At 38.5% G+C, this 15,581-nt stretch overlaps 1 protein-coding gene across 7 annotated transcripts in view; it reads right to left on the reverse strand.

Moving 5' to 3' along the window:
• Positions 1-15,581, reverse strand: part of LOC139954402 (uncharacterized) — a 130,299-nt gene that overhangs the window by 52,563 nt on the left and 62,155 nt on the right. The window contains exon 1 of one of the 7 annotated variants that reach the window (XM_071954184.1): positions 1,745-2,040. The exons of the other annotated variants lie outside the window; for them this stretch is intronic. Within the exon in view, the coding sequence (XP_071810285.1) occupies positions 1,745-1,857 (113 nt within the window). The 5' untranslated portion in view covers positions 1,858-2,040. Of the gene's footprint in view, positions 1-1,744; positions 2,041-15,581 lie in introns of those variants that run through there. 7 annotated transcript variants of the gene reach the window in all.

Genomic DNA, 15,581 nt, shown 5'->3' on the forward strand with positions numbered 1-15,581 from the left:
CATGTTTGTTTTTGAAATGTTTGTGAATGTCAGTTTTGCACAAAGTCCACAACCGATTTCTGATGGGTCTCTTTATGAAACCACGCCATATGCGATGATTCTATTTTTGAATGACCGTTTGTTTGTAGATATTATGACGCGCACAGGTGTGGTCAGCATTATATTTGTTATTTATTAATAAAAACTAATCAAGATCTCCATCGAGTTGAGCAGTAACTCTCTGGTAACACATGATGTCGTGACCACATATTTATTTGCAAAAAATAGTTAATGGTCTGATGTTTCGACCCTTTCAGTGTCTTTCTCAGAGGCTATGTACATACATGTAGTAAGGCCTATCATGTAAATTGCCCCCCCCCCCCACCTAAAGGTATTGACACAATTTGACAATCTCACAATCTGACATTTCCCGCTCAGTCTTTAATCAAATCAGAGGCATTTACACTATGAAGAACGGAGCAGGGGGGTTGCTTTGCAATTATATTAAGTGTACACTGTACACAGCCTTTTTGATGTAGGGCGGACACCACGAGTATTGTGTGCATTGGGTGTATACAGAACAAGTTACCCACACCTAATAGTGTTGCAGTACGCCTTAAAGGAACACGTTGCCATGGATCGGTCGAGTTGGTCTTTGAAAAGCGTATGTAACCGTTTGTTATAGAACGCATATGATTTATAGAAAGATATTTTAAAAGTAGAATATAATGATCCACACAAGTTTCACTCGAAATTGCGTGGTTTTCCTTTTACCTCATCGACATACACGGTCGGCCATTTATGGGAGTCAAATTTTTGACTCCCATAAATGGCCGACCGTGTTAGTTCGCAAAGTAAAAGGAAAACCACGCAATTTCGAGGCGAATGTGTGTGGATCATTGTATTCTGCTTTTTAAACATCTTTCTAACCATGATGCATTTTATAACAAACGGTTACAAACGCTTTTCAAAGACCAACTCGACTGATCCAAGGCAACGTGTTCCTTTAAGTGTCTGCCACACATGTATCTCAAAATGGTGAAGTTTGTACATCTCAGCTCAAACCCAAATTCTCTCGATGTTGACAACCGAGTCACAATAAAGGAGTCCTCTAACCCACAAGTGCAACCCAAACACTCGCACACTCTGCCAATTTCTGTGACTGAGTTTCAGATCATGTTCTGTAGATCATGCAGGGTACACATCCATACATGTACATGTAAATGTACACAAGTTTTTGATTACATTGTACTTCCTTGTTTCACCGGTAGATATCATGACCCCAACTCAATAAACCTTTATCTTTGTATGGCCATCTTGAATCTCTCCCATCAAAACAAATGTAACCTAACCAAGGCGGGTACATGTAGGAGAAATAGTCTGGTTCCTTTTTGAACAGTGAATACTAGCATCCATTACTACTATTGGATACAGGGAACACGACCAAGATGGAAGCATATTGATAAAGGTCTCCCATGACAGGAGGATTCTCTGAAACTAAGCCCATTACTCTTGAGCCCTTTAAATGCAATCACACAACAACACAAGGTTGACTCTCAATGACTTAGGCTAATCATAACCCAAAAAGTTCTTTAATCAAATCCTTACATACCCCGACAATAATTTCTCTGCCTACATTCAAGTAGGTACAAACTCTGAGTAAGACATGTGTTAGAGACAGGTCCTTATTTGAACATGATCATGTTTTGCACATACCAAAAGGCAGTGAACAAATGCCAAAGCACAGACATGGTTGTGGTTTTACCTTCTCGGTGCCACACTGGGTGTACTTTGTTTCACACTTGCTATGTTGAAATCTCCCGGCCGTCGAACATACAAACTCTGATCTGATGTTGCCATGTTGGATTCCAAAAACATCCACAAAAGAAAGACTCAGCACTCTCTCAAATACAAGATGAAGTGACTTATAATGTCCCTCTGCAGCAACAAAGCAATATGGCGGCTTTGTTTTTAACTCCTTAGGTCTGGACAGTAAACGCAGTTCGGTGAAGCTGCCGTTCGACTTCCTGCTTCTTGTACAGATTTAACGCGTGAAGACCGAACAGAGGTTTGTGGAAGTGAAATATGTGACAATAGTGGACAGGATGTGTAAGATCTAACGGAAATACTGGAAGGAAATTACTTTTACACACAACATCCTGGACTAGTGGTTGGAATCTAACCACCATTGCTTCTGTCCCTAGTCACGTGGGGAGACCTCTGAGGGATTGCGATTGGTTTTTAGATTATCGAGAAACATGGAACTTCCATAAGCCGTGTCAAGACAGTCGGGATTCTTTGCATGCGATGTGCACTCATTGTGCAACCCTGATGTTAATTTGTAAATAAATAGCGTGGAAGGAGATTGAAAACGAAACAATGGCAATGACAACTGAAAGTATAACCAACAGAATCAAAACTGAAAATGGTCAAGTAAGACCATATTACACTGCACACAGTTCTGTTTTTTTTTGTAAAGGGATTTTCCACTTTGAGATTTTCTCTGAAGAGTTGATTTACTCTACAGAAGTACACCTCTTGCTTTTTGTAGAAGTCATTAAAATAAAGTGGGAAAAGTATTTGCACAAATCTGCGGAGTATAGATACGTTATGCCTTTATAGCAGATGAGAGTTACCATCCAAATTACTGTGGTGTATTGCTCTGTGAATGGTTCCCTGCAAATTGTTGACTAAGCAAAAAAATTTAGCTAAAAAGTATAGGAGTATAGATACGTTATGCCTTTATAGCAGATGAGAGTTACCATCCAAATTACTGTGGTGTATTGCTCTGTGAATGGTTCCCTGCAAATTGTTGACTAAGCAAAAAAATTTAGCTAAAAAGCAAAAGAGCCCTCTATGAAGTCCGATATCGAAAAGCCTCGTTTAAAAATTTAACATAAGACAAAATGGTCAAGCGAATACGCCAAAGTCATCATTTTCTCCAAAAGGCCTATAAAACCATTGAAACTATCCCTTAGTGATAAAACAAACATTGCGTCACTTATTTCAAGGAAGAAAAATACAATCCTTTCAAAAAAATATTGTTAATCCTCTCTTCCCACCACAGGTGCTTTACAACCAGATGTGACAACAGAACACGCAAACAATGGCCTTCCATCATACACCAAACATTCAAATATAGAATAACTGCGTCAATCCAAAAGCGTCAACAAATCAATTAAAAGCACATTATGAGCATGTTTATGGATTTTGATAACACCATTAAAGATAAAAGAGTGCATTCATCTCTTGGGGGGGGGGGGGAGCGAGGAGTGTCATTGCAACAACACCGCTAACGAAGTGTTTACTTCCTGATGAAAGTTTTCTAAAACACAATGCCACTGTTGAATTAGAGACCGCAGGGAATAGCAAGGAAATGACGGCAGTACTCTTTGCCCTTACTACTTCATGACCTCCGCTACTGTATTTAATGTAGACTGATAATTAAAGTAATTTAAGTGGACTGAGTAACCTTGCCGAGTGCTCAGTAATTGTGGAAGGTAATTTCATGGCAAAAACTATGTACATCTGCAGTAGATAAATCCGTTTTATCATTCTCTATGGTTTTACAAGGCTTTAGTTTTCCACTTTTCAGATATGAAGGGTGAAAAATAACAAACGATGCATTTGCAATACCGTGTGCAATCATAGAATTAAAAACAAGTGAATGCATTTCACTCATAAAACAAAATCAACATGAAAGCTACAAATAGTCAATTAAAATTTTTAGCTACATGTAAGTTCAGTCTTGTGGATCAATGGAGGTAATGCTTCTTAGACACTGAGGGAATACAGTTTCACTTCCATTAGCTCATGTTATTCTAACTTTTTCAATTGAACCGCTCTCAAACCTTTTTTCTCCTTTCTTTTGCATGACAGAGAAAAAGGGCACAAGTCAGTGGTTAAACCACGGTTAAACAGACCCATGAGAACCAGAAGTAAAGGCTTAGTGCGTTAAGTCTTGCTAATCAATGAGGTTATAACCAAGGAGGAAGAAAATTTACTCCCTCATCCACCAAGGGAATACAAATTCACCTCCAAAGGTTTTGTGTTTGGATTGCCCTTCTTATGTTAAAGGCAGTGCGTCCAGCATATCAGGTAACATGCTTAGCCCCAGGCCAGCAAACATCATTTACACAGGTCAATACTAATGACATGTGCCTGGAGGGGAGGATGGGGGTTGGGGGGGGGGGGTTATAGAGGGTCAGTTACAGGTTTCCCTGTATAGGAGTCATATCTGTTAAGATTATCAGCCACTTTGGACAGTCTGTAAACATGAAGGAAATGAGGTGTTATCCATGGTCCACTACACAAGTCCATCAAGTGAAGTTGACAGAGGTGAAGTGATAATGCTGCAAGGATGATAGTGTCATCCATTCTGGGGAGGAATGATTTTCCCAGAGGGAGCATGGTGGGTGAAAGGTGTCTTGTGTGAACACCATCAAGTTTAACAGCATGCATCCCTCTTAGAGAGGGCAGATTAAGGGTCCAAGTGTCTTCTTCAGAGGGACCAAGTTATATTGAAATCAATAGATCGAGATAACTAGATAGCTTAATGCATGTTACTCTTACATGTCAAGTTGTTGGGGTAAAATAACCAAACAGCAAGTTACTTGACCATTTTAAGTCCAGTGCAGACAGCCTAGAAAAATGTCACCAAGGTAACTTTATCGAGTCCAATGAGTAGTTTAACTAGCCACCTTTTGCATAATGTAAAACTGCATGTAACCTGGTTGAACAACTAACCTAGCCAAAGAGTCCAGTCCTTGGTAAGATTTACCAATTAGAAAGTTACGAATATGGTTTCAATACCATAGCACTCTAATGGGTAAATATTGATACAAAACTAATTCAATATTTATCGAATGCGAGCACGGCTTTAATTGAAGATAAATTATTTTGGTATTTACATGTATGTGCATGAATGTTGCCTAATACCATAAAAGGCAATCATACTCATACTGCAAGTATCATATGTCATAAATCTGTCCTCAGCATTGTTATGCATTTAGCTTAAGAGCATCATGACCTGTGTCACTGCTATGATTGACGACTCAACACCGAAACAGTTTCTGTCTTTGCAGAAACCAAAACTGACATTGCTGAGTTATCCTCTGGGAGAATCGCTGGGAGGCAAACATTGAACACTGTGCTTCATTGTACAGCGAGTCCTGGAGGTTGTTCTTCACTGCGAAGCAGGAAATGCTCATCAATTAAAGAGGTATTACTTCAAATATTCCTCGCAAATACTCAGTTGGGGAGGTAGTGTTTTCTGCTCTACCAGCCAGGATTCTGATGGATGATACCCAAGCCTTAGCATCCATATGGTGTAGCCGAAACTTGAAGTGGCCTTCAGGCCTTGTGTGTCTGGCGACTTGCATACATTTTGTTTTTTTAAACACGCAACAAGGTGCATGCTGGTCTAGCTAGTGTCCAAGTTTGGATGCTAGCTAGACCAGCATGCATCTCATATGCTGGTCTAGCTGTTTTAGTCTCCAAGTTTGGACACTACAAAATGAGATCATATAGAGTCAACATTTACATTGTAAAATCAACCTGCCTCAAGACATGCTTTTGGGAAAGATGAATACTTATAATGTGCAATGCACATCATGTTGCGAAATCTGGTAAAACCACATAGTGAAATTTTAAAGATAGGTTTACATTTTTGGATCACACCTCCTTCCCTTTGCAGGAAGAGGGTACTTGTCTGTAGCCGGTAGCGTGGCCACATCCTGGTGTCCGTACATTGTGTCACTATTCAGCCATTGCCAACAACATTGAAAAAACAAACATGCACACAATTAGGAGCTGGAATAACACATCTTTCACAATGCACGATTGTAATTTATATTTTATGAGTAACTTTTAACTGATACTTATAGCGAAATTGTTCCTGTTTTTACCTTTTTGCGTCTTTATGTTTTTATTACCGTCTGGAAAATCTTTAGATGACTTTTTTCTTTTTGGTTACCCACAGGTTTGTTCTCTGTAGTCCTATTTATATTATTAGTTCTTTGTATATAACTATTTGTGTGCTTCCTGGAAATTTAATATAATTATATAACATGCACACCATAGGATACATTACGAAATTGTGCAATTGAATCATGTCATAATTTGTTTTTCTTTTTTCTTTTGAAAAATCTGTGTAAATTACTAATCCGATAAATAATTTTATTAAAATTTGTTGCGTAAAATTCACTATCCAGTGACCGCTCAACATTTCTCCCAAGTGTCTGATTAAAAAAGTTTGCAGAGTAATTTTATAGTCATCATAAAAAAGAGGTCAGAAGGTAGTAAAACCCATACTTGAAGAGTCTTGAATTCGATGACACACAAACTCAAATTATAAAAATTGAGGCGTCCAATTGTCTACATGTATGTACGATGTATCACTTGACCCAATAACACAATAACTAAATTCCAGAACCGTCTTTTAAATCAACAACATCAATAAATGAAAACATTTTTCAACATTATCAATATCAAGTTGAGTGGGGTCACTATGTGTGCATTTTTATACTTTTGAGTAATGATTGTCCCAGTCAGTTTCCCCTATAAAGAAGTCGCATTGATTGCTGCCACTTGATTTCCAGGCTGTATCAAAAACTTTAGGTGCAATGCCCGACTACTCGGTAGATAAAATGGAAAAAGTTTCAACAATCAGGGAGATTTTCAAATTTGTTCATCAGAACATTAAAAGATTGGGGTTTTATTTTAAGGCGCATTCTGCAGAATCAGGGAGATCGTTGGCAGCTCTGTGTTAACTGCAACGTAACATTTAAAGGCTATCACTTTTTCAGTGTTCCAGACAGTCAGCCATATCCACTGCCAAAGCTATGTCATTCTCGACAAGCCCATCAAACTTCACCTAATCAGACCAAACTATTCTCATTTCAGTTTCTCCTCATGATTTCTGAAATAACAACATTTATTCCTATGGACAGTTCAAAAGATATTGTTTCGCACGCAATAGAAATGAGCAATCTGTCCCACTGGCATGTTATTACAAACATCATCCTAACGTAAACCCAGACGATGTCAACGCACTCATTAGCTGAGGGGCCGAGAGTAGAAGGCGCTGGAATTGTTTGTTTATGTCACTAGGTGACATCTTTAAACATCTGGTCCTTGGTGTCCTACCAACTGGTTATTACCAACCAAAAATATACGCGTGTTCTGTCACGGGGCGAGTCAAATAATACCTTTGATCCAATGTAAATGTACAGTGTAACCGTAATTCACCGTTTCCATCGTTGAGATTTGGGGTGGGGAGTTCAATCCAGCTGACCAATGAGTGAATGTCCTTTCAATCTCCTGCAGTGAATATTTACAGACTTGTCCTTGGTGCCCTACCAACTGGTTGTTGACAAACCATCCAAAAATATACAGCGTTTTGTCGCCGAGCATGTCCAATAAAAACTTTGATCCAACGTAAATGGGTAGCTGTATTTCTGGTCTACCCCAGAGATTTGGGTGGGGGGAGTCAAGTCAACCAATGAGTGAATGCCCCTTCAATCTCCCGCAGTGAGTATTTACAGATGTGAATGCCTAGAGAGATGAAGCCTAGCTGGGTATTCGGTCCATAATTCTTTGGGCCTCAAATTCAATTACCGTAATGCGTAAATTGAATTTGCTAAAACAGATCACGAATGTTTTCATTGTGGCTGTGTGAAAGAAAATATTGGTACTTGCTTGTTATTTAGAGAAAGCTTACGGAATAAATTAAAGAGTTTGTGATAAAAATCCACCAGAACTCAAGTGGATTGCAACAAAAAGCCTGCAGTAATAAATGGGAGCAATTTCGTCAAGCATTTTGCAAAGCAGAAACATAAAAGAAATTGCAGTGGAAAATTCAGATTTTTGTGTAGAAACCTATACACTCTGAGTAGCACATTGCTACAATGTACGCGTGTGCTACCTGGAAAATCATTCACTTATAAGTAAGGGGGGAAAAACTAGTTCAATTATCTGCATCAAAAACAAATACTGAACAAGAAATTTCACAAAATAACAGTATTATTTAAAAACTAATCTAACTTTAACTAACCTACAAGTAACTTTCTGGTAGTTTTTTAGTTACCCTCTGTATTGTGACACAAAGAAATCTTACAAATAAGTACCCGGTCACCGAATAAGAATGAGAACTAAAAAAACCATTCAGTCCTGTGACGTTGAGAGGATCTTCCGAAATTAGATTACACATGATTTTGATCACGATCTAGAATGTGGGTAAGAGCGTGAAGCGCTAATTACAAAACGATCGCAATGCGCTGCCCACCAACCGCGACATAAATTTCCCCCATGATCGATTTCGAGTGCCTGTCAATTACGTTCGCCGCACACAGCGACAACAAACAAAAGAGAGACCCAGGCCAATTACTATTTGATTTTTGCTCACGCGTCTGTCTCTTTGCTCACGCGTCTGTCTCAAAGTGACAAATTCCTCCGTTACTGAAGAAGCTGTAAAATACTTGATGTAAAGTTTTGTCCTATAACGAAATGAGAGATAATTTGGAGACCTTTGTAGGAGTTATTTTTTCATTAGTAACACGGAGAGGGTTTGAAAGGGGAAGTTTAAGTGCCAGGCCACACAGATCTTAAGAGGGACGAGAGAGTCCGTGGCTAGACTTGATGAGAGGAGATCCGGCCTCCTCAAGAATTATTCAACACTTGTCTGTGCCTTCATTTCAATTGCGAGAGAAACCCAGCTTGGAATATTTTGTTAAAGGCACTAGACACATTTGGTAACTATTCAAAATAAAAAGAAGCATAAAAACTTACTTGGTAGCAAGCATTGGAGAACTGTTGATAGTTTAAAACATGAGAAACGGCTCCCTCTAAATTAACATAGTTTTTGAGAAAGAGGTAATTTCTAACTCAATTAATAAAATACTTCAGCTGAAGCCTTTTATTTAATGCATCTGAAAGCAAAAACATTTGTGCAACATACCTTTCATTATTCTCTTGCAACTTCAATGACCTATTTATTAAAAAAAAAAAAATCAGAGATTTGTTATTTTGTGCATATGTTGAGATACACCAAATACTGGTCTTTGAGATTAGTACCAAACATGTCCAGTGCCTCTAAGGAAAAAAAACTTTTAGAAAAATGTACCACAACCAAGATAATTTATTGAGTGTAAACACCAGTATGGCACACTAAAAACCTAGACAGGGTTTTTGTTCACCCCCCACAAGGAATTCCTGCAGGCCACTCTCAGAATTCATAACTTCAATAACCCACCTTTCCGAACAAAATGTAGTATAAGCACTCCAAGTACCCTGTTGGTTCATGCGTTATATAAGACTTCAGTAAATATATTTTTATTCTCCACCTTGTGTTACTCCAAATGCTTCCGGAGATATGCTTCCATATGATACAACATGTCAATGAGTAAGTCCATTAAGCACAACACGCTGAAGCAAAAGTAAGGCTTTCATGTCAAGATCGTTCCCAAAAGAGGGGGATGAAACCCAAGGGCCGCCCCCCTCTCCCTTCCTTTCATACCCCTCTGGGTAAACACATCAAGGTACCAGTCAACCTCACGGTTGTTACTCACTCTTAAAGCTGAGTGCAATCCTCATTCAGTTAAAATGAAATGGGCAAGGACAAAGATTTTGACTATAAAATATGAATGGTGACTGAAAAATATCAAACCTCACTTTTTCTTTCTATCCATAGAGGAGGGAATTTTAATGTAAACATCTTTGAACATTCATTGATCTGTCTGCAGCTGAAACTGACACTAATGGCCACAAATGAGAAGATTGTGATATTGAGCCCATCCTGGCCAAACATTTGAAGAGTAGATGATGGAAAACCAACAATAAGCAATTATTTTCCACCGAATCACCAAATAAGGTGAAGAAATGTGTCTAGGTTTAATCTTCCAAGACCAATGATAGTTCGGTCGAAGACGGAGATAAAGGACCAGGGAGACAGAGAAGAGCAAGTACTCTGTCTGTCAGAATCCATTTGGTATCTGCCATTTAATATTTTTACGATCATGTTAATAGCAGGCCAAAAGTACAAGTGCACAGTGATATAGAATGTTAAGTGGTGGAATCTATCACTAAAGACGTCCGGCTGGTCTCCCTGTGGACGTGCTACACAGAGCTGACGATGCTACTAACAATCTGTTATTTTTAGCTTGAAGTGTTGTTTTTGTCATTATACAAAATGCAAGGTGCTAACGAAATCAGCAAACTTATTTCTTTCTTGAGATGAAGAGAATACTATTTCTTGATTGTTTCTGTGGGAAAGTGTGATGTCACACTTTGACTGGCCAATCAAAATTGAGAGAGTTGCTTGACCAGCTACACTGAAACTGAAAAAGCCTGAGAAGAAGCCTGTTTTAAGTATTCCTATATATTTATTCATTACACTAAACACTTCCAACAGCACAATTAGAATTAATTACTAACGAGAGGAAAACCACAATAGGAAAACCCACACAAGTACATGTAATGACTGAAAACCAGTTCACACGCAAGGGTCCAATCTGAGGTGGCATTTGAACCCTGCTCAACAGAGGTGAAAGAGTCGAAAGGCAGGAGAAGAAACCACTGAGCCAATCTTGTCTCCTTGTCCTTGTGTCTGTACAAAGGCCCATCCATACACTGTACAGCATCAACAACAAACTACATATAACAGGATACTTTGCACAAATCCCTTTAACATTGCCTAACACCAATGGAGAGGCAAGCCATGGAAAGGTGAACAGAACTGCTGGTCTGTTTTCATGCACGTGTCACTATAATTTCCTGCACCCCCACTGGGAAGAAAATTGAATTTATTTTGAAATCTCTTTATGGGTCAAACATGTGCAAATCCTTGGATAAAATGGCCTCCATGTATACACGCAGGCCAACCTTACACCGAGCAGCTCATATATTAGGAACAAGAAACTCACTTGACAAGATGTTCTGCATCGTAATTCTCAAAATTAATCCATTTAAAAAAGTAACAAGATATTTCCTTTAAAGAGGGGCTCCAAGGTCAAATTCGTTTTTTTTGGTCCACTCATTTTCCTAAAGATAAGAGACCTAATGAAAAAGAAGGAACAATTTACCAGTCTCTATTACCTCCTTTGAAAATGGTGTAAAATGCAACTATGTTTGATACATATCTGGCAAGTGCAACTTTTGTCCAAATCTAAAAACATTCAATGATGTCATTTCAAATATTTGGTCTGTCTATTTACGTACAGGGAATTTTGTATAGTTCATCCCTGAATTCAGATGATATTCAATCAAAAACCGGCATTGGATGTGATCTTTTGACTGGCGCAAAATGCACAGATCCGTTTGTTTTTGATGTGCGATGACGTCTTTTATCAAACAAAAGGGCACTTTACACTATTATCGTGAGGTCAGAGACTTGTCATTTCCCCCCCCCCCCCCCGACTTTCATGAGCACTTTATCTATTGAAAGCTAAGTGCATCACAAAACACTTTGACCCTTGAGCCACTCTTGAACATTTCCCCAAAATATATAACAACAATTTTAGACATAAACCAATTAGATATTTGTATTGAGGTTGAATGAATATTCCTAAGCAACTAAACACAGTACCAGCATACATGAATACTTTAAATCATGCAACATTATACCCTTGCCTTGCATAGCATAGGACAGAACCATGTTCTTGGTCACAATAATATAAACAGACGCAAATACAACCAGATGTCTATTTCCATCCCAACGAAAGAATGCCAGATATGACAGCCATAAAACTAAACTTTCCTTTCCCAACTACTTTCAGAACTGTGTATCAGTAGGACCCCGTCAATCAAAACTCAAGTACCTCTCAGCAATGTTTCCAAAGAAAAACTGTCATAAGTACAATTATTACCAGCCATAAAAATACAACGAGGGCACAATATTTTGTCCCCTGAAGCAGTAGGCATAGTAGGAGTCCACACCACGATGATCAACACAGTAACTTATTCAGAACATTTGACTATTATTATAGTGGATTTAACAACTGTTTCATATTTTATGAGATTATCAGACCCGGCCCGATACATCACGGAGGCAACAAAGGCGATGGCCTCAATGCCCCCTGGTCTTTGCTTGGTGCCCTTGAAATCCTCCAGTAGAAATTGGTGCCCTTTACTATGGTAGTAAATGCCTTGGTGCCCCAACTTCAAATACTGTCGCATACAAACTGCTAAAGGTCTTTTTTCAAGTAAAAAAATAATCAAATTTGGAATGAAATCATGGAGTAAAGCAAAAACTGCAAAAGAATAAGACAAATGGTTTGAGGGCATAAACAGATACAGGCCTTACGTGCTGTGCGTCCCAAACGGCATAGTAGGTATGAATATGTACGTCAAGACTGCATGAGGATAAAAACTTGCCTACTCATGAGACTAACTTAGTACCAGCTTTCTCTATGGTACCAGCAGAAGAACAGTGCGTATACAGAAACAAACCTCTCGGCTTTTGCGGAATTCTTTCAAAGAGCATTTTTCTACACTTAACCGCAACCTCTGAAACAGAGTCCAACCTCCCTACAACATGAGGACACGCCCTCTCAGATTCATATATGTATTGGAAAATGTGTAGTATGAGTGGAGCAATTAGAACCCCCATGTGATTTTTGTCACTGGAGGCGTTAACTCGGAGAACGCTGACACCGCACTATTCCAGCCAGGTTATTTCTGGGGCTATTTTAGGCATCAACCTGTCTGGACCTATCAGCTCCCTTGCTGTGCCTTACAACAAAACTGCCTACAGTCTTAAGGTGGTATTTCTCTCAATTTCTCTCACTCTCCGTTGATGGAAAATTCTTTCTCTTTAGATTAATGGGTAGTCTCTACATTTGACAAGCAGCGCGGGGAATTAACAGCAAGATGTGGAGTAATAGCCACATTTGACCCTTGACAATTATCAAGCGAACTTTCGCCTTGTTCCCGTATCAAATCACAGGCGAGAATAATAAGATTCCTGTTATGCCCGACTACTTTCTCGTCGGCCCGAGTCCCAATGTTTGAAAGGGCAAGAAAAATCGATGCAAGTTAATGTTAACTTGAGGTCTATCAACCACAGGTTTTCATTACACGAAGCACAGATGACTATTTGCAATGTATACACGATACCCAGCATGTGCATTTGCTTTAGACAAACAAAGTGCCATTACATGTAAAACTAATCACAGTGCAGAGTCACATCCTCTGCCTCACCTCGGCTTCAAAAACAACATCCAACAAAAAATCGCAGGTTCATTTGAAAAAATAATAATGGCGTGTACTTTTGGAAAAGTGAAACACCATATTGTAATGGTTTTTTTGTAATGACTTAATTACAAAAACATTAATCAGACTTGTTTGCTGAATTAATCTCATGGTTTTTCATAGTACATTTAACACACACTGTAAAGTCGTCCAAAAAAAGTCCACCTTATTACTCACGCAATTTTATTTTATTTTCTACTACGGAAATGTTTTTTGACAGCTCAACCATAAATTTAGCTTATTTAACGAGAACTTGCCATCTCCTATTTTGACTTCTGAATTTCAAAGAATTATACACCATCATGTGTAGTCATCATTGATTATGAATTTCTGCATGCTGATCAGGGCATCACACAGGGGAGTAAAGTTATCCAAAGTTTTGTCATTTGAACAGCAGAAAGTAAAAAAAAAAACTTTTTGAAAATTTGCTGTAAACATATTTTCATAGATACATGATCAGCAGTGTGGGTTTGAGTTCCGTTCATGACACTTGTTTCTTTGAGCAAGACGTTTTATCATAGGGACATGAAGCCGGAGGTCCCTAGGATTTGTGGTGCTCGTAAAGGAAACCAGAACGCTTATTGTGGGAGAGTAGGTGTTTCTTGTTCACAAACATGTAGCAGGCCGTGTGAAGTTTTCCTTAGGCTTGAAAACTACACAAACAGTGATTAAGTTTACTGAGGCACACTTGGTTTCATTACCAGAAATATATACAAATAATAACAATTTATTGATAATGACACTGCTTTGAATTTCCAACTTTTAAAATTGCTCATTGGTTAGTTTCAAGAAACATAAAATTCAGATTTTACAAACGATATCTGGAACAGCTCCAGACACTTTTAAGCGACTATCAAGAGACTAATTCCCCTCACCCCTACGGAATCCTTGGCCTACAGTGTGACCCCTGAGGTGTTTGGGTAATCCTCGGATTACCAGCCAAATATTATTTGTTTTACCTTGACCACTATAGACCCTAAACCATTTTGGGGCAACGGAAACACGTCAAAAACCAGAGCCTAATATGAAGTGATGCTAATTAGGGAAGTCAGAGACTTGGCCGTTATCGCCTTTGGCCCATTTAGACAAATTTGTCAAGAACGTCTTGACATGAAAAATTTATCCAGCCAGGATTGTGTTTATTCTTGTAGATCAACATTCATTGATGTATTTTTGTAGTTCTGTAATTCAATCAACAAGAAAAGTAGAACTTATCATTTAAATAGAAGGTTATGTATCACTACTAACATCAATGGCAATAAAATCTTACTTGTTTATGAGTAAAGTAGCTTTCCACAGTATACCAAATATATAGAAAAATTACACTTCAAAGTACATGTTAACTGGTTATGGAAAATAATTTTGTTTTCTTCCCCAAAAAGTTTGAATCTGAGAAACGTTAGTCAGTAACACTTCTCAGATTGTCTATTCCAATTGCAGATTATACTTCATGTGAATTTAGAGTTTTCAAGAATACAAAATGTTCACATTTAAAACTAAAAAGACCAAACAAACCAGAATCCATTGACAAGCGTCCCACTGCCACATCTTCAAGTCTGCGTCCATGAACTCCTACACAGATCTGCCTCAAAATCCCTCAAAAGGTTCATGTAAAATCAGAGAGGGGTCCTTCCTCCACTCCATATGTAATCCACACACAGTCACAGGGTCTCCAAAAATAAATCAGGATCCCGCACATCTGTGCCTTGCATCAACGTTAAAATCAAAACAAATTCTTGGTACAACAAGCACAGGACGGTGCCAACCTGCCCATCCTCGCACCAGCTTCGTTTCCGAGAAGTTGTTAGGCCTTTTAGGGCCTCCTTAATACTTGCTTAACCACAAGACTATCCTAACTAAGTATACACAAGGCTCCCGTCTTCCGATATATACTAGAACACAGTAGCAGCTAAAACAAGATTTAATGCTCATCTAAATTCAATTACCCAGCCGAAATATTGACCAGAGTCGGTTCAAGAGGAGTTCAGTGGCCACTAAAAAAAAGGTTAACGGTTGAAATAAAGAAATATTGGGTAGGTACTAAAAAAACATGCTTTAGATTGGACTGAAGTTGGTCAATGGGCATTAAATTGAATGGATGGGGGGGGGGGGGAACCACACGACAAGAGGGTCTTTTCTTGTTTATATTGGGTGAACTACAGCATGACAAATCTTTCCTGTGTTTCTATTGACCTGTGAGAGGTTATTCATCTCATGAAACGGAAGAAAGAAAAGTATGTATTTATTTTCTGCGTACATTTCTTTTCTTCTTTACTTTAAGTGCATCTCTTTTTAAATTCTGTCTTTAGACTCAAGGTGAAACAAAAATTATGCAATTTCAATTATACAAAAGGTCT

This window comes from Asterias amurensis, chromosome 2 (assembly GCF_032118995.1).
Source record: "Asterias amurensis chromosome 2, ASM3211899v1".
Lineage (NCBI taxonomy): Eukaryota > Metazoa > Echinodermata > Asteroidea > Forcipulatida > Asteriidae > Asterias > Asterias amurensis.